This window comes from Pituophis catenifer, unplaced genomic scaffold (genome assembly GCF_029215685.1).
Source record: "Pituophis catenifer annectens isolate HBS135680 unplaced genomic scaffold, rPitCat1.0.hap2 SCAF_4, whole genome shotgun sequence".
In the NCBI taxonomy this organism is placed as follows: domain Eukaryota; kingdom Metazoa; phylum Chordata; class Lepidosauria; order Squamata; family Colubridae; genus Pituophis; species Pituophis catenifer.
The window spans coordinates 35,555,889-35,583,847 of record NW_027256884.1 but is presented as its reverse complement, the minus strand read 5'-3'; the positions used below and the strand labels follow the sequence as shown (position 1 = coordinate 35,583,847).

General features: G+C 35.0%; 1 protein-coding gene across 1 annotated transcript; it reads left to right on the top strand.

Annotated features, from left to right (window-relative positions):
* The first annotated feature begins 19 nt into the window (after window positions 1-19).
* LOC139316612 (interleukin-1 receptor-like 2) lies at window positions 20-25,782 on the top strand. Its single transcript, XM_070943430.1, has 10 exons — window positions 20-83; window positions 2,256-2,493; window positions 5,609-5,801; window positions 7,717-7,879; window positions 18,524-18,589; window positions 18,804-18,927; window positions 19,995-20,131; window positions 21,130-21,258; window positions 23,403-23,552; window positions 25,400-25,782. The coding sequence occupies exons 1-10, from the start codon at window positions 20-22 to the stop codon at window positions 25,780-25,782; spliced, it is 1,647 nt and encodes a 548-aa protein (XP_070799531.1).
* Window positions 25,783-27,959: the final 2,177 nt, after the last annotated feature.

Sequence of the window (27,959 nt, the reverse complement as noted above, 5' to 3'; positions counted from 1 at the left end):
TCTTTTTTTGCAGTAAAGCATGAAACCTGCTTTAGCTGATTACTGTATTCTAGTCCTCTCTTTTATCTGTGTACTCAGATCAGGTGAGTTCCTTGTAAACAGCTTTTTCAAATACTCAGAGTTTTTTTAAAAAAAGGAACAATTGTATTTATGATAATTACCCTGGTTATTAGATGTAAGCTTTTACTTTTCTTTTAAAATTCAGTAGACAATTTTTCTGTGCAAATGGACAAAACTATTTGTGTTTCATAAAAACATTGTGGAATGCATGCTTACCTAGTTTTAATTAGATTTAAATTAAGGAATGATGATCTGAATTACAGACTCTGGTAAGTGTAAAGTGAGCTATGCTATTTTTGTAAGTAGGGGTTTATTAAAGAGTTTATCTCAGTGTTTCTCAAACATGACAGTTAATAATACATAAACTCCTAAAATCCCCCAGCCAGGGTGATAATTGAATTCCACACATTTTACAGTTGCCAAGTTTGAGAAACACAGATCTAGCTAATATAATCAATCCCAAAGTGGATTTCTGAGGTGCTATTTCATGAAAAGAAAGGTAACTTTAGATTTGTGTTTAGACCCCTATTGCAGTTAGCTTTGTAATACTGATTTTATCTTTTCTTTTTGCGCAGTTCTAATTTATACCATGGTCCATAAAGGAGTCATAATAGTGAACTAAATCTTTCAGTGCAGAGGTTTCAATGTGGTTTTGTGGCAGGATTATGATTATGATCACAGGTAGTGCTTGATTTACGACCGCAATTGAGTAAATTTCTGTTAAGTGACACATTTCTTTCTTTCTTTTTTTTTTGTATATAACTTTTTATTATTTTTTATAAAAACAAACAAACATTTAGTACATCTGTCGCCCCCGCCCTGTGACATCTTGGTGTTATCTTCGGTCATTCTTCTTCTTTTTCTTCTTCTTCCAAAAAAAGGAACTTTCTTCTATCTTGATCTTTATACATACCATTTTAATATCTCCTTACTAAAACAAAATTCTGCCTATCAAATTTTTAAATATAATCATAAAGCTTTCATCTTTTATATATCTTTTCCAACCAATAATAGAAACAGTTCCATATTCTATAATACTCTATCTCTTCCCTATCTTTAATCCTTAAAATCAATCTATTCATTTCTGCACAGTCCATAATTTTTGTGGCAGGATTATGATTATGATTACAGGTAGTGCTTGACTTACAACCGCAATTGAGCTCAACATTTCTGTTAAGTGACACATTTCTTAAATGAGTTTTGCTTTATTTTATGACCTTTCTTGCCACAGTTGTTAAGTGAATCATTGCAGTTGTTAAGTTAGTAACGTGGCTGTTAAGTGAATCTGGCTTCCGCATTGATTTTGTTCGTCAGAAGGCCACAAAAGGTGGGACACTGCAAATGTCATAAATATGAGCCAATTGCCAAGCATCTGAATTTTGATTGCATGACCATGGAGATGCTGCAATGACTGTAGATGTGAAAAATGGTTCTAAGTTGCTTTTTTCTATGCCGTTTGAACAGTCACTAAATGAACTGCTGTAAGTCGAGAACTACTTGTATAAGCACATTCATTGTAGCACTTTTTCCCATATCTGAGATATTGAAGTGCTTATTTAGTTTTTTGAGGTAAATGGAAAAGCTTAATGACACTGGCATGGATTCCAGGCAAATTAAATTGAGGAAGTTTCCTTTTGTAAATGCTCTGATCTTTTCTTCTCTGAAAGCTGAGTAATCCCTGCTGCTCCAGTATCCTAAATGTTGGGCAAGCAAAGGTGACTGTGTAGATAAGGGGATAAGAAAGTTTTCCTCATTTCTTAATTTATGTTGCAAGCTATAAATGATGGAAACTGCAAGCTGCAGACATAAACAAAATAAAATGAAGATTGCAGTCCTGTCGAAAGCTCTCTGAGAATAAGCACCATTGAATGAAATGTGATTTGCTTATGAGTAGCCATAGCTAAACTTGCATGTCAATATTTTGCAAAACACAGTACTACAAAAGTATTCCCCCAAAAGTATCTGCAAAGTAAAGTCTTGGAACATTAAGTATGAGTTTGTTTAGCTCAAGGGCTGCAACAGTCTTACAAAACGTGCTTAGGATGTTCCCCCAAAATGACCATAGCCACAAATCCAAATTGGGTGGATGTTGATAGAGAGTGTCTTCATCCCTGACAGAGTGTTTTTTTCTTAACAATGGACTTATTGTTGGAATGTATAGTTTAAAACACAATGATTTTCTCCCCTTCATGTAGAGAAATGTGTCCAGGAATATATTGGAAGGCAGATGGTGTTTGAAGAAAACAATCCTTTAAGGCTTGACTGCTCAATTCAACACTATGAACGTGCAAACTTTACCCTGAACTGGTACATGAATGGAAATGACACGCCTTTAGTTACACAACTTTTTCCAAGAGTATTCCAAGAGAAAACCAGCCTCTGGTTTATCCCTGCAATAGCTCAAGATTCAGGATTGTATCACTGTATTATAAGGTAAGGAAGTGCATTTATTGATTCCGTGGGTGGAGGGGGGTAGTTGTATTTTGATACATCATTGGGAATTTAAATTGTAGTTGGGATTATCTAAGTTTATCACAATCTATACCAAAGTAGATACCAGGGTTTTTCTGGTAAAGTGCCACTTTACATCCGGCAAGGCTTTCTCAGAGCAAGAGTTGAGAAGTGGGTATCACTTTGCCGCATTTATAATTGTGTGGAATTTGAATTTTGTGGGATTGGTTCATGATTGAAGGCTTCTTGGGTATTATCAGTTAACCGGTGATTGGAAATGGTGCCAGCTGTATTTTAATTGGTCTGTCTTAAATCTGCAGTGTATGGTTTGAATCAGACATTTGACTGTGTGGTAGATCATAACTAATTCTATCAATCTGCTGATGGTTCTTTTATTAGAGCACCAAAATTACGGAAATAATTGACTACATAAACCACAGAAAATCCATAGCTTTCCTGTAGGTGAAGCTGTTTTTCTGTAGGATTTTTATTTCAGCAGTCCCAGCTTTTTCTAGAGATCAATGATATTTCATATCATTTTATTGTTGGATATAAAGCCCTCAGGATTGTTGACAGCAGTTTATACAGGGGACAGAAGTTATATGGCGCTTCATATTACTTTATTGTTAAGCGGTTTTCAGGGTCAGCATATTGCCTCCAACAGTCTGGTTCCTCATTTTACTGACCTTGGAAGGATGGAAGGCTGAGACAACCTTAAGGCTGTCAGGATTGAACTGCTGGCAGAATTAGCCTGCATTACTGCATTCTAACCACTGTACCACTATGACTGTTAGTTTATTGAGAATCTGAAATACATCTTTGTCGGATGTTTCTTTCTTGATGGAAGTGTGTTGTGCACTAGCACAGAGGTACTATAATGTCAAACTGAGAAGTTTTTGAGAGATGATATTTGGGATAACAATGCTGTGTTCCATGCTACCATCAAACCTACTTTAAAATTGCATCACCACAATTCTAAATCTATGCTGCTTTTGACTAAATAAATTTCCATTGGAACTTCTTGAAAAAAACAAATAAACCACAGCATTCTTAGTTCTTGTTAGAGGTTGATATGTTTTGTGCATGGGAACTTGAGAAATGGAAGGAAGTGACCCAGAAATACCAGTTTATTAGGCAACTGCAAACAAAGTTAAAGACAAAGAGGGAGTAAATCCTTAACTTTCTTTTTACATTCTACTTCCCTCTTGTGGTCCGTAGCTGATGAGATGGGAAGAATCAGTGCCTTGACATTCATACTCCCAAGAATCTTCAGATATAGCTGAGATTCTTGAGTAATACTATTTAATAAACAGATAATCCTCAATTTATAACCACAATTGAGACAAAAAATTCCATTGCTAAGCAAGACAGTTGTTAAGTGAGTTTTGCCCTATTTTATGACTTTTTTCCATAGTTGGAAAATCACTGCAAATAAATGAATCATACTGTCATTAAGCGAATCTGGCTTCATCTGGCTTCATCCATTGACTTTGCTTGTTGGAAGCCAGCTGGGAAGGTTACAAATGGAGGTCCCTTGACCCTTGGACAGTGCAACTATCATAAATATATGCCAGTTGCCAAGTGCCCAAATTTTGGTCATGTGATTATGGGGATGCTCCAATGGTTGTAAGTGTGAAAAACAGTCATAAGTCACTTTCTGCAGTGTTGTTATAAGTTTGAATGATTACTAAACAAAAGGTTGTAAGTTGAGGACTACCTATATGCCTGTATGTCTACTGTAGAAGACATACTAGGAACAAAATGAGCTTCACATATAAGCTCTTTCTGTTAAGTAATACAGTGGAGCTGATAACATATTCGAATCTCGATAATACAGAGAATACTCTGTCACCACCATTACAGGGTGATTTCTTCCTTCCTTTCTTCCTTCCTTCCTTCCTTCCTTCCTTCCTTCCTTCCTTCCTTCCTTCCTTCCTTTCATCAAATTTGTATAGCCACTCTCACAACTCTGGGCAGCATTAAATAATTGAACAACAACACATATAAAAGCGAGGAATATAAAACAAATATCAATTGATTATATAACCAAATCTACAGAGATTTCCAGAATGTCAAAAGGGATGCAGCTAATCTAATTTTTTTTAGGTGGGGGTGGAGAGATTGTTCCGTTAAGTGGGCACCATGGCATTTACTGGGTTGTGCTCTTACTTGATTATAGCCAGTTCCGCAGCAGAACTAGCCATTATTAGCACTGAGGGTTATATTCTGTTTTAACATCCAAATCTGCTGCTGCAGCCTTCTAATAGCTTTCCAATATTTCAGGGAAGTTGAAATGACTATTGGTCGTTGAAAAAAGGGGACTCATCTTGTAAATGAGGAATTTAAGCTTAAAGACAACAGGAAAAGGACTACACCTCTGTCCCCTGAATCAGAAGATCCTCAGACCATAGATAAACTTTTATTCTCAGGCAAAAATAAGCAAGCTATACCTAAAGAATGAACTTTAAAGATAATGCAAGATTCAAGCATGGTCCATGCCTATGTTGGCATAGGCAGTATGCCAACTCAAATAATGTTCCTTATTAAAAGTACTAGTATGAATCAGGGAAGATGGTTCATTAAAAAAATACACCTTACATTTTCATCTTATATACATCTTACACAGCCCATTTGCCTCTGCTTCTATCCATGGCTAAGGTAGTGAATTTGGTAGTGGATGGACTTAAAGTAATTTTGTTTAAAATTTACATTCTTCCTCAACAATGAGTATTTTTTTCCAACAGCATTTGAGATAATGTTTTTATCTATTTGCTTATATTGTTTGTTATATTTAAAGTCTCCCCAATTCCAGAGCAACTTGGCACAGCTTATGTTTTAAAGGACTAACAATAACAATGGAAAGAAAAAAAAAACATGTATATTTTGCATCTATTTTTATAGAAATTGATCTAAATGGTGAATGATTTTAACCTCGAACTTGGACTAAGGGATGATTTACTGGTTGCCCAGTTTAATACTTTTGGATGTGGTGGCAATAATGTATAAGAAAATAAAATATAAAGTTTTGGTAAAATGTTCTGCAGAAAATAGAATTGGACTGTAGAAAAAAAAATATTTTTAACATTTTAATGTTTAGTTATAGGAATTCAACAAAATGTTATAAGTACAGCGTCCCAATTGCAGTTCTCAATAACAGCGCTGGTCGTTGTTTTAACGAACAATACTACCTTAAGCAAACCTTGTTTCCAAGAGGACCATCCCCGATTGTGTGTCATCAAGTGAATATGTTTGGACAGAAAGTAGATTATCCTTCCATCCATTGGTATAAGGTACAGATCTTTTAAAATTCCTCCTTCTGTGTTTTTTTTTTTAGTGGGTTTTAAGTGAAGGTTAGCAGCAGGGTGGATTTGATTTAAATCGAGTTGATTTAAATCACAATTTAAATCATGATTTAAATCACTAGTAAAAAGTCTTGATTTAAATCAACTCGATTTAAATCATAATTTTTAAAGAGCAACTGTCATCTCTGCTACTCCTTTGACCCACTGTTGACTCACTGATAACCCCAGTATTGCAGAATATACAGCCTCATGCTACATAACTAAGCTCCATTTCATGCTGAACAAATTAAATTATTTATGTATCTTAAATAGAAAACTATCTTACGATAGATTTTTACTCCAAAAGTTTTTTATTAAAATAAATTTGATAAAAATCAAAAAAAATCTGATTTAAATTAAAAAAAATGATTTTTTAAAAAAATCATTGATTTTTATCCACCCTGGTTAGCAGTTATGAGAGTTATGAGAGCCTGTATCTTGCTTTCCCTTTGTAATATTAGCACAGTGGCAGGGGAGAAACTTTGAAGAAGCAGGTGAAATTATGATTCATTGCCCACTGAACTTAGAGACTAATTCCTTGAATTGCCTCTGCTGTGATTTCTCAAGATCTGTGGACCACTTATATTCTGTATAATCTAGCTCAAAGAGTTGCTAGGAAGAAACCTAAAATCAAAAGTTCTCCAGAAATACAAACATTGAGAATAATGAAAAAGAAAAAAATGAAAATTACATGCCTCTTTTAAACAAAGAGGCATGTAATTTTCATTTTTTCTTTTTTATAATCAATGCGTTGATGCATCTATAGAATAAAGACTCACGAATTCAGTAGTGACTACATGAAGAATACAACCTTCTCTGAGATATTCTTTCAATTGTCCACAATATCCTAGACACATACACATACACAAACACACTCACACACATACACATACACACAGAGCAGAAAACAGATTTATAAATATATGCAAATGTAATAAATAATAAATAAATATTTATTACATAAGTAACATATAAAATTCTCAGATATATGTTAAAACAAAACACTACATACTCTAGCAGTCTAAAAAGTCCCAAGTAAAGAATTTTAAGCCCTTTGCTAAGCTTTAAAAAAGAATATACTAGCTTCAACACTGGTAATAATAATATTTCGTAGTATGTATGATTCCTATCACAAAAGGGGCCACATTTGCTACGTATCTATTATTCAATGTGCTTCAAGTGGAATGTTAAATAGGACCAGTAAAATGAATATTATGGACCTAAGAGTGTGAAAAGGGCTATAGAGCAATAGGGCAGGATGCCAGGTAATTTGGGCCTAGGTCATATATTAGTAACAGGGGTGTAACAAACAAACACCCACACACACACACCCACACCCACACACACACACACACCTTTTTACTTGGATTGGCCCCATACAGCAAAAAACCTTGCACTGAATGCAATTAATATTGTTGTTTCAACATAAAGGTCTTCCAGTACCACTTGTTACCTTTGCTGCTGCATTCTTGACCAGCTGCCATTTCTGACTACCTTCTGTGGTTGACTTACTAATAACAGATTTTAGAAACCAGATCTTGAGGTTATTAGCACATGTATCACTGAAAGCAAGTTTCCTGCCTAAGTAGAGAGACACAATCACTTAAATCATCAAAAGCTAGTGAAAGGTCCCACTTGCCACTGTTCTTATCTGGATGTCTAGTAACCCAAACTGTGAACTAATATCTTTTTACAAAAAGTAGTTGAGTATATGTATGTGGAAATACATATACACAGATTAATCAAATTTACATACTGATAAGTACCTTATGTGTGATTGGCAGGCCTATTGAAGTATGTTACAATTTAAGAACCATTTTCTTCCCCTTTTTGTCATTGAAATGTTTTACTTTGTTATTTTTAGGAATGTGAGCCAATACAAGGAGAACGATTTGAGTTGTTTACAAACCATCTTATTTTCAAAGATGTGAAAAAAGATGATGAGGGAAAATATGTATGCAAAGGAACCTATACTTTTAGGGGAAATAAATACAATTTTTCAAATAGTATTTTAATGAATGTATTAGGTAAGTAATTGTGTTATCAGCAGAATGGTAATTTGCTCCTATATTATCTGGGCAATGAATGTTTTCCATTCTTTTTTCTGTCTGCTTACTTATATTTATTTTATCATATTTCAAAAGAGATTTAATGCAGTTTTCAAAATGATGATGTTATATATTAATCTATCTAGCAATTGAGACATGTTGTGCCACTATTATATACATAATCTCAAACAACATTTAATATTCCAAATGTCCTTTTAATCAGTGTTAGTGTATATAATGCATGCAATTGCAGGATAGAATTCAAAATTAAATATGGTTTACAACAGATTAATCCTTTTTTATTCCAATTAAAAGTATTAGAAGTTCAATTGCTATGCCCTCATGAAGGTTCTTTAAATAAAAACTAGTTGGTTCCTTTTATAATCTTTGAGCTAATAATGTATTTAGGTAAATCAAGCTTTATCATAGGTGTTTGCTGCTGTTGCTATTTGGGATTGACAACAATTAGGCATCCTGGATTATTGTTTGGTTTTAATTTTTGTATGCCACCAACATTGACATTTGAGATGGGTGACCATGTAATTGTATCTGTATCTGTATCAGTATCTATATCTATATCTGTATCTGTATCTCTATCTTTATCTTTATCTCTATCTCTATCTCTCTCTATCTGTTTGTCTGTCTGTCTCTGTCTGTCTGTCTGTCTGTCTCTCTCTCTCTCTCTCTCTCTCTCTCTCTCTCTCTCATCATCATCTATCCACACACACAGTGTACACACACACACACACACACACACACACACACACACACAGGGTTTTTACAGTCTCTCCATTTGTTGTAAAACCTATGCTCTTGCACTGAAAAATAGGAAAAAACTGATTTCTTTAATGCCTTAGAGATGGTAGTTTAGGGGCCAGCACTGTTATTCATTTAAATATTGGAAATAACAGTACTGACTCTTCTATCAGTCTCCCCTTCATTAGGTTGTAGCAGAGGGAAAGACAGTAGTGATGGCTGTTAAATCCTCCTTGTTAAAAGACAAAATCCACCATGATATTCCTCTCCCTGAATTGCATCCAAGCTGTTCACATATCAAAATGATTCACAAAAATTGCTTTAGGTTATAGGCATCTCTTCCTAACCATAGTGACACCAATGTGACATTAGGGTGGCACAATGCCCTTTTCACAATTTCCTACTTTCGTTGTGCAAGTTCAATAGGGAAGAGGCAGAGTTTGCATTGCTATGTTTCTTTTGTCACCTGCTCCATCGTGTTGCCATTAGTTTGGAGCTCACACAAGCACAACATCTTTTTGCTAGTCAATAAAGTAGTTCCTCTTTTAAAAAATTTCTTCACAAGAATTGCAGGGAAGTTTTTTTTAATAATTTTTTTAAAATTTTTATTTTAATACAAATAATCCATCTTCCATTAAATAGTGTGTCATCTGGTACCAATATTTGTTCAATAACAGTTAAAATTTACAATCATATTCATTATTTAATACAATCTTAACTTAATACCAATACATTAAATATCTAATACTTTACATCCTCTTCTTAATTTGCTTAACTCTATTAACTATTTTCTATATTTACTCATCTACTTTTATTTCTAATTTTTATATTTGTCCTCTAACCATCGATAAAATGTTCCCCATATCGCATAATAACCAGTTTGTTCTTTCTCTTTAATTGCCAGTGTTAATCTATTCATTTCTGCACATTCTAATATTTTCCTTATCATATTCTCCTCTGTAGAAATCTCTTCACTTTTCCAATTTTGTGCAAATACAATTCTAGCTGCAGTAATTACATGAATAATCGAATATACATTTTCTTTACTATGGGAGTATTCCCAACAGAAATATTTCAGGTTTCAAATCAATATGTTGTTGTATCATCTTTTCCAACCACGTACATATTTTTATTCAATATTTCTTAGCTTCTACACATGTCCACCACATATGATAATATGAGCCAGGTGTCTGATGACATTTCCAACATTTAGCTGATTTATCTTTAAACATCTTCGCCAATCTTGCTGGTGGCAAATGCCATCTGTAAAACATCTTATACAAATTATCTTTATACGCAGTTGACATTGTTAGTTTGTAATTTCTATCCCATAATTTTGCTAGTTCTATCGTATAGTCAATTGTTTCCTTCACTTGTTCTTCTTCTAATTAAACACTCAGAAAATAGCAATGTAGTTTTTTTATCATCCTCTCTTCTGTTCCTGTTAGTATCTTATCTAATTCTGTCAACTACATATAAAAACCATATAATTTGGCATCTTTTTCATGCCTAGATTGTATTTGCAGTCGTGTATACCAAGCCATGTCGATCCCCTGTTTTTCTAATTCTTGCTTGCTTTTGAGCTCCCACATTTCAGTCAAAGTATCTTTATATCTATTTCCCATGTTAACAATATTTGGGTGTATTAGTGCTTCCATCGTCGAAAACCAGACTGGTATCTTTAAATATTGTTGTTCTCTAACCTTCTCCCATACTAACAATAAGGCATTTCTTATATAATATCTGTGAAAGTAACCATGTATCTTATTCTTCCCATACCATAAAAAGGCATGCCATCCTAATTGCAAATCATGTCCCTCCAGTGTCCCTCCAGTGTCAATAATCTTGTATTTCTCAGTACAATCCATTCTTTCATCCATGTTAACACCACTGCCTAGTAATATAATTCCCATTTTGGTAATCTAAAACCTCCTCAACTTCTTGCATCCTATAGCATTTTAAAATTAATTCTTGCTTTTTCCCCTTGCCAAATATATTTTGTTATTATTTTATTTAGGTCTTCAAAATATTTTTTCTCCAATCTTATTGGAATTGTTTGAAATAAGTATAATAACCTTGGTAATACATTCATCTTAATTGTAGCTATTCTTTCTATTAATGACAATTCCAAGCCTTTCCAATTTTCCATATCTGTCTTAATTTGTTGTATCAATTTATAGTAATTATCTTCCTTAATCGTTACACATCTCATTGTTAATTGAATCCCTAAATATTTCACTTTTTTTGTGAATATCTATTCTCTTTATTAGCTCTTTTTTTTTGTTTTTCTGTAATATTCTTCACTAAAATCTTAGTCTTTTCTTTATTTATTTTCAGTCCTGCCATTTCACCATACACTTCTATTCTCTTTAACAGTTTTAGCCTTGTTTCTTGCGGATCTTCTAAAATAAAAACCAAGTTGTTTGCAAACACTTGTAATTTATATTCTTCCTTTTTTATTTCCATACCTCTTATCTCCTTGCCCTGTTTAATGTTTCTGTTTAATACTTCTAATGTCAACACAAATAATAATGGGGACAGAGGACATCCCTGTCTTGTGCCTTCATTATTCTAACCTTTTCCGTCATGTCACCATTTATTATTACTTTTGCAGTTTGTTTATAGTATATTGTCTTAATCATCTAAATAAATCTCTCCCCAAAATCCATAACTTTTAATTGCGTCAGCATAAACTGCCAATTCACATTATCAACCGCCTTCTGTGCATCGAAAAATCAATACCATTTGCTTCTCTGGATGTGCTTCATAGTATTCCAGTGTATTTAAAATTACTCTTATATTATTTTTAATTTGTCTCTGGTAAAAGAACAATTTTGGTCTGTATATATAAATTGATTCAAGAATCTCTTTAGTCTTTCTACTATTATTGGAATACAAAAACATATGCATTGTATGAGACTTTAATGCAATTGTAGATGTGGACTCGAACTATAAATCTAGTAAAATAAACAAAAAAGCAAGGAAAAGACCCAAGAACCTTTTTTAAAATGGTGGAAGAATTAGGTATTCAAGATGCTTGGCGAGGAGCATACCCCAAGAAAACTTAATATACTGTACATTTTATTCAAACAGACATTTATCCTGATCCAGAATAGACATGGTGTGGCTGTCAACTGAGCTAATAGCTAATATGCAAGAAAGAAATATTCAGACAAATATCTGGGCGGATCACAACTCAATAAAAGTTATATGGAAGGGACAGAAAAAGAAGTCAAGATGGACAATGAATCAAACAATATTGAAAGAAAAAGAATATATTCAATTTATGGAAAGAGAAATGGACTTCTTCAAAGAGAATAGAAAAGAAGAAACATCATTACAGAATGTATGGGATACAGCAAAGGCATATATTAGATTCTTTCAATTATGATTCTTGATGAATGTATCTTTTCTTTTATGTACTCCGAAAGAATATGCACCAAGACAAATTCCTTGTGTATCCAATCACACTTGGCCAATAAAGAATTTTATTCTATTCTAGAGGATTAACAATAAAATATGTGGGAAAGAGAAACAAAAAAAGGAGCCAAGTGTGAAAGAAATTAGAAGAGGAGCATAGGAGGTTAGAGATGGAATTACAAAGAGTCACAAAAAAAAGAATATAAAAAATCAAATAGATTTTAAAAAAAATATGAGTTGAATTTAATAGATAAAGAAGAGCTAGCACAAAAAGTTAGAAGTTTGAAACAAAACTGTTTTGAAAATGCAAATAAACCAGGAAGATGGCTGGCATATAGACTGAAAAAGGAGAAAGAAAAGAAACTGATTTATCAGTTAACAGATAAGGAAGAGACATTTTACTATCAGAACAATGATAAAAAGAAAATTATTCATGATTACTATGAGAAGTTATATAAGGAAGAGATAATTTCAGAAGAAAAAATAAAACAATACTTAGAAAAAGCGAAGTACCCACAGTACCAGAAACAGTTAAAATAGCTTTAGAACAGTGGTTCCCAAACTTTTTCAGTCCACTGCCCCCTTGGTATTACAAACTCATCTTCAGTGCCCCCCACCCAGGGGTGGGTTCTACTTACTTTACTACCGGTTTGCAGCGGGGCTGCGCGCACACGCTCACTTCACTTGCGCATGTACGCGCTCTTCTACACATGCACAGAAGCATTTTGGTGATGGGGTCAGTGGGCGGGGCCTCCTGCCGATTTTACTACCGGTTCTATAGAACCAGTGAGAACCGGGGCAACCCACTGCCACCACCCCCACCCCCTATAAATAGCATTGTTTGGAATAGCAGTTTGCACGATCCACTAAGGAAGATAGTAACAGTAAAATACACGGAATACAGCCATTTTTGGTCTCCTGAAGCCTTGCCCCGCATGTCCCGTTTTTGTGAAAAACGGACCCGTTTTTCGCAAAAACAGGGTGCATAGAGCCTTTGGGAGGCCTGCAGGCTGCTCCAATACAAATCTATCCCTGTAACAAAAATAGTAACACTATTAGTTAATACTAAAGAAATCCCCTGAATCAACCAATCTAGAGCAGTATTTCTCAGTTGGGCATTCCTTTTGAATTTGCTGACCACCAGCAAGTGGGAGAAAGCAATTTCACAGAGGGGATGGAGAGGGCTGTGGGATGAATTTACACCCATTCCCAGACCCCCTTGGGATCAACCTGCAGCCCTCCCTTGCCTCCTCAGGCAGTGGAGCATGTTTGGGGGGATGCTTTTCAAGAAGTCACAAGGAGGGCTGAGAGCTGGTTTCTGTCCCACAAGTAAGATTTGGTCCAGAACCAACCCCAACATGAAGGTCTTATTTGCTCCTTGTACTCCTTGTCTTTGCATTTTTAACAGGTAATAAATTAAATTTCTGATGTAAAAATAGCTCATAACTCACCTTTCTAGACAGCTATTATCATGTCTAAAAGCAAGATACTCTTCTCCATCTTTTGTCTGGAGTACCATTTAATCCAGAGCCTTTTAATTCCAGAAGTCCAAGTTTAAAGAATGGACTTCTGGAATTAAAGCTTCATTTTTAAGCTAAAACTTAATTCACACCTGTTAGTTTTGCTTGAGCAGTGTGAACAATTGACAGTGTGATCCTCCAAAGGTCTGAAAAATATATCATTGATTTTTCTTTGGCATTTAAACTAGATAACCAATGTGAAAAAGTTCATCAAGGAAGGACTGGAAAGCCAATTCATACTGAACTGTATTGGGTTTTCTGTTGTTATTTGAATAAAATGAAAAGAAATCAAATAGTGGTACCTAGTGCGGAAAAAGAGATGAAATTTATTTTTATTTATTTTTATTTTATTTCCAATTTATATACCGCCCTTCTCCCTGAGGACTCAGGGCGGTGTACAGCCAGAATTAACATAAAATACAAATATTAAAAAAAAACAATTAATATATATATAAATTTGGCCCAAAAATTAAAAATCACAAACCAATTAAAACATTTAAAATTTCTCCTTAAGCCAGCCCGGCTTGCTGGAAAAAATGGGTTTTAAGGGCACGGTGGAAGGCGCTGAGGTCTTGGATTCTCCTTATCTCTGGGGGCAACTGATTCCAGAGGGTAGGTGCCCCCACAGAGAAGGCCCTCCCCCTGGGGGTCACCAGCCTACATTGTTTGGCTGATGGCACCCTGAGGAGGCCCTCTCTGTGGGAGCGCACGGGTCGATGGGAGGTCGTCAGTAGCAGCAGGCGGTCTCGAAGATAGCTAGGCCCTATGCAATGGAGCGCTTTAAAGGTGATGACCAACACCTTGAAGCACACCCGGAAGACCACCGGGAGCCAGTGCAGCTCGCGCAGGAGCGGTGTTACATGGGAGCACCATGTTGCTCCCGTCACTACCCGCGCTGCTGCATTCTGGACCAGTTGGAGCCTCCGGGCGCTCTTCAAGGGGAGCCCCATGTAGAGAGCGTTGCAGTAGTCAAGGCGAGAGGTGATGAGGGCGTGAGTGACTGTGCACAGGGAATCCCGATCAAGAAAGGGCCGCAACTGGCGAATCAGGCGAACCTGACAAAAGGTCCCCCTGGTTACAGCCGTCAGATGTTCCTCCAAGGACAGCTGCATATCCAGGAGGACTCCCAGATTGCGAGCCCTTTCTGTGGGGGCCAAAGACTCGCCCCCAATAGTCAGTGATGGAGTCAACTGGCTATATCGGGATGCCGGGAGCCACAGCCACTCAGTCTTGGAAGGGTTGAGCTTGAGCCTGTTCCTCCCCATCCAGATCTGCACAGCCTCCAGGCACTGGGACATCACTTCAAGGGCATCGTTGGGGTGGCCTGGGGTGGAGATGTACAGCTGGGTGTCATCAGGGTACTGGTGGTATCTCACCCCGAAGCCATGGATGATCTCGCCCAGCGGCTTCACATAAATGTTGAACAAAAGGGGTGAGAGGACCGATCCCTGCGGCACTCCACAGATGAGAGGCCTCGAGGTCGACCTCTGCCCCCCTGCCAACACAAACTGCGACCGATCGGAGAGAAAGGAGGAGAACCACTGCAACACGGTGCCTCCCACCCCCAACTCTTCCAGCCGGTGCAGCATGATACCATGGTCGATGGTATCAAAAGCCGCTGAGAGATCTAACAGGACCAGAACAGAGGAGCAACCCCTGTCCCGGGCCTTCCAGAAATCATCAACCAACGCGACCAATGCCGTTTCCGTGCTGTGCCCAGACCTGAAACCCGACTGGAACGGATCGAGATAAGATGTTTCCTCCAGGAATTGTGGAAACTGTCACGTGACCACACTCTCAACAACCTTCGCCATAAAGCAAAGGTTGGAGACAGGACGGTAGTTGGCCAGTATTGCCGGATCCAGGGATGGCTTCTTGAGGAGAGGAGAAATAATGGGTCATTCTCAACACTTGAATTCTCTACACTTAAAATATCTAGAAATTATTATGGTTAAGTGAGTTTTGCCCCATTTTACGATTTTTCTTGCCATAGTTCAAATCAAAGTTCAAATCAAAGATTTGATAGTTCAAATCAGATTTGATAGTTCAAATCAAAGATTTCTGAGACCAATGTTGAATACTTAAATTTCAGTAGTCACCAATCCCAGTCTTAAAATGAGTTTAGAATCAGTGGAAGTCACTGATAACAATGAACTACTAGCTACTGATAATGAGTCCTGCCTTTCTTTTCCTTCTGTCCAAGTTTTGCAAGTACTTTTTCCAGGTATATGTTTTATTCCAAAGTATACAAACCATTATTGTTAGGGAAAAAATGGGTCTTCCAAGCAATTTTAAGAGACGCTGTCAGAATGACTCTGCTCTCAACCCCCCTTGTGGCTCCTTGAAAAGCATCCCCCCTACATATGTAAATGAAAAGAATAAGCTTAAAAATCCTAGCCTTTTAAAATTGAAAATATGTGTTTAGTCATTTCAATTAAATTTACAATTTCTATATTTTCTTTTTGCCATATTTATTCCTCATCTATTTTTTAAAAAAACCAATATTACCCTTCATCCTCATCTCTAATCTTAATCAAATTCAATTTTTCCCTTCTATTCTATATTATACCCCTTCCCATTGTCATCTATTTTTATATCCATCCTTACATTGGTTAATTATGTAATTATGTAATACAGTTGTTTAATACAAATTCAACATTTTAATATAAATCAATTAGTTATATAACTATCTTTTTTATATATTAATCAATATGAACATGAATATTCCAATTATTTCCATGCAATCCAATTTCTTACAAATCAATTAATTATATTTATATTTACCAGTAATAATAAACCAAATAATTTCCTCCATATATTCCTCCAAACCACAACTTAACCATTTCTGCTTTCAACACAATATACAATTAATAGTATCTCAATTATTACAATTCCCTAGTTAAATAGAGCTTTCCCCTTATGTTACTCATTTTCACATCTTAAACTCTCCCAATAACCCAAATAGTTTTGCCCATATAATCCTCCAAATCACAATTTAATCATTTCTACTTTCATCACAATATATAATTAAAAATATTTCAATAGTTACAATTTCCCTAATTAAATTTAAAAATGTTCTAGCTGTTATCTAAGCTACAACTTAATCCTTTTTACTTTCACCACCATATTAAATTAAATAAATAAAAATATACCATTAAAGGTGTTATGTATGTAGTTTTGGCGGGAGATTTAAACAACAATGGGTCACTTGTGATTGGTCAGCTGCCCGGCTGGCCGGGTATATAAGGAGGGCTGTTTGCCTGTAACGTTTGCTGAAGTGTCACCCTATATTAAAGAGCTTTGTCACTACCTTGCTTCTGCCTCCTCAATCGCCCAACTCAACAAAAGGTATTTCAATTGTTACAGTTTATATTTATCCATATTTCTAAAAAAATAAAATAAAAACTTATCATTGTCTAGATTTCAAAAATACAAAGACAAATATTCCAATTATTATTCATTTCATTTTTACAATCATGATTTCCTATTTATTTCTTACTAGTATTCATATTTCAATTCTAAATATGTATAACATCTTTCTCTTTCATTTCTTTTTCTTTTTCTCCCTTCCCATTTTTGTCTTTTTCTTTCTCCTTTTTTTCTTTTGTGTTTTAAAATCTTGAACTCTCCTCTTTTGCCCTAAATTTCCCATTGTTTGCACCTACTTTTTTTGGTGAAGAAAAAGAAGAAAAAGAAATCTGCCTCTGCCTAATTTTCCAACATTACAGCAAACAGCCAACAGCCTGCTTTACTTTCAGTTTTGTTTTTAGCTTGATTAGCAGAAGGAGAAAAAAAAATCTGCTCCAACAATTTAGCTCTTTGCAGCAAGAAGCAGACCCTGCGCAAAACAGCTGAGAGCAAATCAGCTGAGAATCGGGAGGCCAATCTAATCAACGGGCTAATTAGCCTATGCTAAAGCTGAAAGGAGTTGTTTTTTCTTGCTGTTTGCTTGCAAGGAGGTAACTGCTGCGAGGTACAGGCCAAAGGGTGGAGGCCACTCTCCTTGCCACTTTGTGCCCCCCCTCCCTCCCTCTTTTACCTCTAGCACCCCCTTGCCGTCCCCCTAAGGCATCCCACTGCCCCCCAGGGGGAGGTATCGCCCACTTTGGGAACCACTGCTTTAGAAGAAAGAATAATGATCATGGAGCTAACAGAAGCAATTCAAAGACAAAAAAATGACAAAATATCAGGCCCGGATAGGCTACCAGCAGAACTTTACAAAACACTACAAGATACTTTAAGTAATTCAATGTTGGAAGTATTCAATGAACTACTGTTAGAGGCGAAAGTACCGAACTCGTGGACAGAAGCAAAGAAGATACAGATCTGCAACAGATAAAAAACTATAGATCAATATAGTTATTGAATGTGGACTATAAGATATTTGCTTCAATAATAGCAGAAAGACTAAAGAATTGCAGGAAAGTTGTAGGAGGATTGATTTTTTTTTCTCAAAACAGCTATATTTTGGAAATCTGGAAAAAGATGGACTGCTTCAGTAAATGACAGTGAGGTACAGTACTTGTTCAAATTCCAAGTTGTCTTATGAATCATATTCAAACCATTGTAGTCCTAGTATTCATCTGGATAGTATTTAAAATTTAGTTCTGGGGCCTGAATGTCTTTTGCCTTTACTTCCTTCTCTATTCTTTTTGCTTTCTGATATATTTTTTTAAAAAAAACTTTATTTATTTAAGTAACTGTATGAAAGACCCTGGGATTTTTCTTGAAATAAAAATGCTACAGATATTGAATTCATACATACCAAGCTATCAGTGACTTTATGTACATCTAAGATAATCTTTGTAATGTATTTTTATATGCTAAAATTAACTTAACAAAACTTTGGCTTAGATAAATGCTTATTATGTGACCTTTGCATATGTATGACATAAAGGCTTATATATGTGTTTTTGTGTTCTGTCAGAAGATTTAGCCAGGAAGAGAACTGAAATTTTGTACCCCGTAAACCATACTATTGAAGCTGATGTTGGTAAGTTCTTTGCTATTATCTTAATTAAAAAAAAGACAATAAAAAACTTATAAACTTTTTTCATTTTGCATACATTTTAATCTCAATGATGCAATGACATACAGGATGGGTGAGAAGAAAAAATGACATGCTTTCATTAAGTTACAGAGATATAAATGTATTTATAAAAGTAATTATTTTAAAAAATAACTACTTTTCTATTATCAATTTTTAGGATCCAGTGTCTTTACAGAGTGTAATGTATCAAGTTTCAGAGACACACCGATTTCTATATCCTGGAGAGTCAATAATACTCTAGTTGACAATCTATTTGAAGGTAGAATTATAGAAGGATTTCAGTAAGTATGATATATATTTTAATACATAAATTAATCAATCACAAATTGTTTTCCTTTTGTAATAGATTTAATTCTCATACACTAATTAATTGTTGCGAAGACAAATGAACAACTTGGTGCTCTTTTGACAAACCAAACAAATGATTAATTATTTTAGAATATTTTATATTATATAGACCATTGAATATTCTGATATATTTATATAATCCCTGTCCCAAAGGTGCTTTTTCAAGAGACGACTGTTTTTCTAGGAAGATGTTTCACTTCTCATCCAAGAAGCTTCTTCAGCTGTGACTGGATGGTGGGGAATGGAAGGATTTATATTCCTTGCAGACAGCTGGTCATTTGCATTCTTTTAGAGAGTCGTTGAGGCCACCTGACAAAAAGTACCTTTGGGACAACCGTGACCTGGATGAGAATCTCCATAGACATTTAGTATGCACCTTGGGATAAACACTCTTGAATGCTGTGGGAGTATGAACTTTGTAGAAAAATTGCAGACTATAGGATCTCTTTCAGCAGTTCCAAAAAGGCTTCATGCCCATTTGCACTACTTACTGGTAGGTGACCCTGAAGATACAGACAAATCTCCAAATGGCCTCAACCACTCTCTAAAAGAATGCAAATGACCAGCTGTCTGCAAGGAATATAAATCCTTCCATTTCCCACCATCCAATCATAGCTGAAGAAGCTTCTTCAATGAGAAGCTAAGAAAAAAACAAGAAAGTTGAGTTGTCTCTTGAAAAAGCACTTTTGGGACAACCGTGGCCTGGATGACTGAGACTCTCCATAGACATATATAATCCCTGTTTACTTATCAGTAATGAAATTCAGAGACAGTTTCTTTGCAACTAACCACATAAGGCATAAGCAAGTTGAATAGGCACTGTACAGCATAATGCTACATGTTCTTGACATACGTGAAAGAGTGGATGATATAACTAATCTTTCTGGCATCAAGTGTTAACTTAAGTTGAGATTTTGAACCTGAACCTTTGGGTGAACATGACAGTTCTTTATGGTTTAATTTAAATGTGAACTTCTAATATATTTCGATTTTAATATAGAACAAGTATTCCAAAGGAAGGAGCAGAGATTTTTACGGTGTCTCTGAACATTACAAAGTTGAAAAATGAAGATTATGATCAGTACTTTACTTGCCATGCAGGTGAAGTTGCAGCATACATCAAAATACAGCGCCCAAGTATGCCACTTTATATTTGATTTCTAAATGTGTCTTACTGGGAAGAATGCAAATCTAGAACAGGAAAAAAAAAGGGAAAAATATAGTTGTAGAAACAATGAAATATTGCTGCAGCATTTCAGCCTTTGAAATACTGAATATAGAAGTGAGAAATAGAATGAAATGGAGACATTATGGGTATGTATTGGAAAGCAAGCCACATAGTTTGCTGTGAAATGTGTTCTGGTATGCACAGAATTTCAGCCATAGGAAATTCTATGTCTATCAGAATTCAAGTTGTACTTGTATTGCTCTGAAAGTTTTAAAATATTTTTCCTATTTTTCATTTAGCCTGTTGCAATTTTACCACATAGAATATAACAAACAACCAAACAGATGCAGGGATAAAAATGGAAAGTTGTCTAAGTTATAGAGTTGCAACAATCATACGTGTAAAAAATGCTCATAAGTGCTGTTGTAACTTTAAACAATCCCTAAATGAACTGTTGTAAGGCAAGGAATAGCTGTAATAAGATCTTAAACGAGCTGTCCTGAACTAATGCTAGTTACTGCCACCCAAAGAGTGGTGGAATATGATAAGAAAGTTCCCTTGTTCTTTTCATAGATGAGATCTTTGGATTTTTTTTATATCCTAATATCTTGTACCATTAAAAGCATTAGCAGGGTAGAACGGGGTGACATTTACTCTGCAAAACTTTGTTGATTTTGTGTCCAATGTAACTTAAAGCCATATAAATATGTAATAACTTTAAATTTGTGAAAATTGAATCTGGATTAGCCCTTCGATACAAATATATTTCTTGGTTGGCCAACATCACAATTACTTTTCTTAACATACCACACATATGATTTTTATCTAATCTTTGAACTAGAAATCAAGACAATAATATTTCCTGAGGAAAGACGAATTTGGCTCAGTGATTTCTAAGTGCTAATAATTATTCTAACCATTTCACAGAATACTGTATTTAATATGATTATTATTTTTTCTGATTTAGCCAAAAACCATGCAGCTTTTGTGATATTGATACTACTACTGATTATACCTGTATTAATCTGCATCTTGTTCAAGATTGAAATTGTCCTTTGGTATCGGAAATCATGTCGTCCTTTTTTTCATAAAAAAGGTAACATCTGTTTGTATTAAAAGAGAAGAATAATAGTAGTCATATTGATTTATTACATGTCATCATGTCAGTATTGATTCTTAGAGATCATATAGATAGCTTTTCTCCATGAGCCCATCCTGGTCATTTAGGTCTTCCAATAGTGACTCATAATTGCTATACCTGAGTCCATATACCTTGTTGCTGGTTGTTCTCTTCTTCTTTTCATCCTCTTTTTCCAGACTTGACGCCATTTCCAGAGAACTAGGCCTTTGTGTAAAATTACTAAAATAGGGTAATTTGAAGCTGTTCATTTGTACCTCAAATGAAAATTCCTTGGACTGAAAATAACATGCTGACAAATAAATTGGTTATAATTGTGGTTAAACAAGGTCAATAGCCTTAGCTTCTGAAGAGAGGATAGATGACAGACCAAGTTCTAACTTTGGAAATCTTTTTAATGATTATGATGATGATGATAATCAGTGATTATTGGGCTACTGGGTATCATACCAAAAAATCTTGGACAGCACTTAAAAAATCCTCTGTATTGACAGTATTTCCACCTGTCATTTACAAAAGGCCACAATGCTGGGATGCACAACAGTGGCGGGATAGAAAATTTTATACTACCGGTTCTGTGGGCGTGGCTTGGTGGGCATGGCATGGGAAGGATACTGCAAAATCCCCATTCCCTCCCCACTCCTGGGGAAGGTTGCTTCAAAATCCCCATTCCCTTCCCACCCCACTAACCTGCTCTGGGAAGGAATCAACCCTCCCCTCTTCATTTCCCCAAATAAAATATTACTCATAGGAAAAGTGTCCTAGAAAAGCAAGGAGAAATAAAGCTGATAACAAAGGAACCTGCATGAGGCTCACCCCACATTCCTGCCAGCTGCGTAAAGGAAACTTCGTAATAAGAAAACAGGTACCAGTGCTTAGAGATAATAGAAAGTGGAAGCCGGAAGTTCGGCTCCATTTACAAGCAGCCATTCACAATGGGAATTGCCCAAACCTTTTTAGAAACACAAAGCCCATGTTGCACAAACCCCAAAACTTCAAAAACATAGAACCATATTAGGATCCCTCCTTTTATCTAGTTTGTTATTCAGCTGATCCAGAAATGAATTGCTGAACGTCACTTCGCTTCTGCAAGTAAAAACCTCCTTCCAGCAGCTGTTTCTTGGCTTGTCAATTTAAAGCGAGGAGTGTCTTATTTTTTTCTTCTTCTTTGCCAAGCGATCTTCCGGCTGAAAAGTGAGCCCTGATTTTTTCCTTATAGCCGATCAGCTGAGAGGCAGTGAATAGATTGGGGGTGGGCCAGGCAGAGATTGTATTTACCGGTTCTCCGAACTACTCAAAATTTCCACTACTGGTTCATGAGAACTGGTCAGAACCGGCTAAATACCACCTCTGATGCACACATATATTAGGTGATACATTATGACATCCTAGGCTAGGAAGAACTCAATACATATGAAGACCAAAACCAGCTGAAGAACTGGTAATTGCGATTTAACATTTTGTATATAACAGTTATTTAAAATGTTATAGGAGTTGCTATTCTTTTTAATTCATTTCTATGTTTTAAAGAAAACACAAGCTCTGAACATTTTATAGATATATACTGTATGTATAAATATGCATACAAATATTTATTTATTTATTTATTCATTCATTTATACGACCCTGTAATCCCTTGCTTTGGAATGGCGTTTATTAGCCGGGTGCCCTTCTTGATGCCTATGCAGAATTTGCAGCAGATATTTTGTCATTGAGCCCTGATAGAGAAACATCTGTTGCTGCCTAGGATTGAACTCTGAACCGAGTGGGATGCAAGTGTCTTTGCCTCTAGGCCTCCGCACCACTCACTCTCTTAGCATTATATAAACCAGTGTCTCTCAACCTTGACAACTTTAAGATATTAGACTTCAACTCCCAGGATTTCTCATCTTACACTTGAGAGTCCTGGAAATTGAAGTCCACACGCCTTAAAATTGCCATAGTTGAAAACATTGATATAGATCCCCATTCGTTACATTCATCATCATCCGATATAAAACAGACATAGTTTGTTCTGGAATCAATCCTAGTTGCAACTGTTTCATGTTTTGGGGATGGAGGTTGTTAATACTTTCTGAAGCAATTTTGTCTTATATTGTCAGTTTCAGATGGGAAAATCTATGATGCATATGTGTTATATCCAAAAATCAGCAGTCAAGTTGACTTTGTACTGAAATTACTGCCTGAAGTTCTGGAAAAACAGTGTGGATACAGTCTTTTTATACCTGGCAGGGATGATTTGCCAGGAAAAGGTAAATGTAACTTTCAGTCTGATGTTGTTTATTTACTATTTATTTTATTTATATATTGAATTTTGAGATTTCCCGTCTCACTCAGAGCATGTATACAAATTGGCAAGTGGCCTATGCACACAATCTGGTGCAATGGATTATTTATGCAGTCCAGAATCTTAAAATCCTCTTCAATTCATGCAGCATTTTATATCATATGAAAACAAAGGCAGATTTTTTTTTAAAAAAATGGGGATGGTGGGGAGAATGATTAAAGAAGGAACATTTCTGCTATTAAAAAAATTGGTACATTTTATTTTATTTGTTTATATAATTATTAAATAATCATAGTGACATATAAAGTAAGCATATATAAAGCAATAAAACATATGCACATAATAATAAACAGAAAAAGTAGCTCTTGAGATTCTTAACTTCTTTTTTCTTATTTAAGTAACATTAGAAAGTTCTCTACAGTTAAGATCCAAATTTATTCAATTAATATTTGAAAGCAGCATGAAAATGTTAAGTTTACAATTGAGAAATGATTTTTAATATAATCTTTAAGCCATTTTTACAGTGGAGTATTATGCAACGTAATAAAACTATCCATTCTTTTTACTATAAAACTAGGTGCTAAACTAAATTGTGGGTGAAGTGCTAATACAACTATTTTTCCTTTACAATAAATTTATACATGCATATCTGAGTAAAGAAAATAACAATAACAATAATATTCCTGTCTTGATCTCCTTTTATATCTGCAGCTTTATCATTTAAATGATAAATTTAAATTTAATTTAATTTAATTTAATTTAAATTTAATTTAATTTTAAATTAAAATTAAATTTTAATTTCTCAAATCAGTGCTCTGTTGAAGGCAGTATGAGGAATTTAAAAAGCCACTCATTATGATTGCGCCCAAGGAAATCTGCAGCTAAGATCAAGGATATAAATGGGTCAAATATGCATGTATCCAAACAATGCAGGATTGCATAGTTTTATAGTAAAAAGATTGGATAATTTTATTATGTTGCATAAGACTCCACTTTAAAAATGGCTTAAAGATTATATTACAAATCATTTCTCAATTGTAAATTTCATACTGCTTTTAAATATTAGTTGAATAAAATTGGATCTTAACTGTATGTATGTGTATATATATGTGTGTGTGTGTGTGTGTGTGTGTATTTATGTTGCTAAGCGAGAAAGTTGTTAAGTGAATTTTGCTCCATTTACAACCTTTCTTACTACAGTTGTTAAGTGAATAACTGCAAGTGTTAAGTTGGTAACATGGTTGTTAAATGAATCTGGATTCCCCATTGACTTTGCTTATTAGAAGGTCGGAAAAGGTGATCACATGACCCCAGGACATTGCAATTGTCATAAATATGAGTCAGTTGCCAAGTGTCTGAATTTTGATCATGTGACCATGAAAATGCTCCAATGGTCATGTGTGAAAAACGGTCATTGGTCACTTTTTTCAGTGCCATTGTAACTTCGAACGGTCACTAAATGAACTGTTGTAAGTCAAGGACATACACACACACAAATACCTATCTTATAGTGCCTACTGTTGAAGTATATGACAAGGAGTGTGAGATGCATTCATTTTTAGAGCACCTAGTTTGGCCTTTATGTAATAACACTTTGAAAGCATTCAGTGATTAATTTCCTGCTTTATTTTTTCAAGAAAGCTATATTTCAAGCTTTCTTAAAGTATTATTATCTTGGATATAGAAATGGTCTTGATTCTAGGTTTTGTTTTTGGCCCATTATTGTGTCATTTAAAATCCATGTGCCTCTAAAACAATGTATGTTTGTGGATATTAACATCTGATGTAATCTTAATCTGTGGTGATTTATAGCCTTAGTCAACGTTGTTGATGAAACCATTACGCAAAGTAGGAGGCTGATTATGATTCTAGTATCTGGGTCGTCCAGCTCAGAAGAAGCTCCTGAGCAGAATATAGCAGTGTATCATGCTCTGATACCTGATGGAATCAAAACTATCCTGATCGAAATGAGTAAGATAAAGGATTACAGCAACATGCCAGAATCCATTAGATACATCAAGCAAAAACAGGGAGCTATCAGATGGAAAGGGGACTTCATGAAGAAAGACTCTTCTTCGGCCAATAGTTCCTTTTGGAAAAAGGTCAGATACCGAATGCCACCGGAACATCAAGGTTCCCAAGAACTAGCTTTGATGCCAGCTCCTTGCAGCGCCTCCCAGATGATAGAAGCATAGTCTTGAGACCATTTCAGAATCCCTCTGGAAGGATGTTTGCATTGAAGCTGATGCAACATGTCCAATATGGTCGATATGGATTCCTAAATTTATATGTCATATTGGAACTTAGTTTCTTTTTTTAAATTTTTTAAAAATTATTTTTATAACATAATATACAAGACATACAACATTTATATAAATACTCTTTTTATAGTTAACTCTTGATGGTCTTTCTTTGTTATTCACAATTTCTCCTTATTTCTCTTTGTATTATTCCAATCTACTACTTGGCCCCTTCATTTTATTTACAATATATTTCTCGTCATTCTTAACAATTTCTTAATTTATATGCTTAAACAAATTCTTTCTTTACTTTTTAACGTTTCTATCATTTCCCCCTATTTTTCTTCCTCATTTTTCCTTTCCTCCAACCACTTATACCATTTATGCCAAATCATATAATATTCTGTGTCCTCCTTTTCTTTAAGTTCTTTTGAGAACTTACAGTAGTTTCTTTTTTATTCACCAGATTAAGGTACTCCCATAAACCAAATTGTACAGTATTTTCATTTGCATTTTTTTAAAAAATATAAGGTGAAGAAGGATTTTTTGATAAAGAATTCTTGCTTACAAATATGGTATAAATACCCATGACTTACTGGCTAATTTTATACCATCCTTTTAGTTTCAGATACCAATCCTGCCTCAATGTATGTTTCCAAGTTCTGTGCAGTAGCATACAAAATTCATCTGACGATAACCTGTGCTATAAACTAGATTTCCTGAGCACCTAGTTTACCATGTTATTAAAGTGCTTTGTTACTTGGTAGATCTAATTTTCCAAATATTAACCTTTTGTGCTCTCCTGCCCCTTCTTTTAGACGCTCATTTTTAAATATGCTTTTTATTGTTTTCACTTTGTAGTATATTGTTTACATTTTCTATATTTTTTTTATAAGCATGTTTAGGTTTTTATTTTTGATGTATCCTTTAAGCTTCTTAAATGACGGATTCTGCCCTCCTTATATTGGTCAGCGTCTTCAGTTTGACTTGCTCCGTTTTTTAATACAATTTTTGGAGGTTTCTCATTTTCAAGAGAGAAAATACACTTGTGGGAGGTTGCATTTCCACTGGCATCCTATTTTAGAACCTCTGCTCCCCTTAGTGAGAACTAAGTGGTGGGTTAGATAAGCCCTTGATACAGTCTTATTTTTTCAGACTCTTTTTGCAGGTATACTAACATAATAGGCTAGGAGGCCTGAAATCTTTTGAATGCCCTGTCATTAATATTCCCTTTTGTTAGGTGTCTAAAGCATTAGAAAGAGGCCCTACACCATTGTGTGACAATGCAAATTATTTCTCTTCAAACCTACAGACAAGTCTTTTTGCAAGGTTCATCCTGTTGCTTTGGAAGATTTTTCCAGCTTCCTCTCCTATGGGCATGCACACTTTGCTTCATGAAGAGATAAAGATAGATAACAGCCAGGGGCAACTTCTGAGAACACTTATACAAGCTGGAAACAGAGGCATTCGTCATTTGAAGAGAGTTGCTTTTCTTACACCCCTGTGTTGCATAAAGCACCCCTTTGGGCTGCCTTACACAGCTGAGGTCACTGTCTGATGTGCAAGATGACTGGGTTATTTTGGATTTATCCTCAACAGCTGCAAAATGCCATTTTGTTTGGAACAGGCCATTTTTATGAGTTCTTCTTATATAACATAAACAGTTGACCATATCAGTATCAACACTGCTCTATAAGCAGTTAGTGTACTTATTCTATAAACATTTAAATTTTTAACACAGCTGAGGGTCTATGTTTAGCAGTATATTTGCAACATGCTCTTTTTTTTTGCTTGTAAATATATTCTAATGTTTGTATATTATTTTTATGATGTGAACTGTCCAGAATTGATTAAAACCATGTGGATGCCTAAGTAAAATTAAATAAATAAATACTGTTTCTCCTTCTAGTCACAAATATGTGTATGTGCTTACTATAGATTGACAAATGTGCTCATATTAGGGATAAGCTATATTGCAACCTAATTAATTTGGTATTAATATGTCCTCAAAAATATTTTTTTCCAAATAAAAATAACAGTAGTGAATTTTTTAAAAATATTTTATTTTAGTGATAGCTCAGATTACAGATCTACATATTGGTTGTAAATTAAAACATTAGATTGTAATATCT

Bases quoted from the DNA above. Each gene is read 5' to 3' on its own strand.
- LOC139316612 (XM_070943430.1), top strand. From the start codon at position 20: ATGAAACCTGCTTTAGCTGATTACTGTATTCTAGTCCTCTCTTTTATC. The intron at 7,880-18,523 runs GTAAGTAATTGT...GTGTTCTGTCAG, and splicing joins TATTTTAATGAATGTATTAG to AAGATTTAGCCAGGAAGAGA. The intron at 20,132-21,129 runs GTATGCCACTTT...TTTCTGATTTAG, and splicing joins CATCAAAATACAGCGCCCAA to CCAAAAACCATGCAGCTTTT.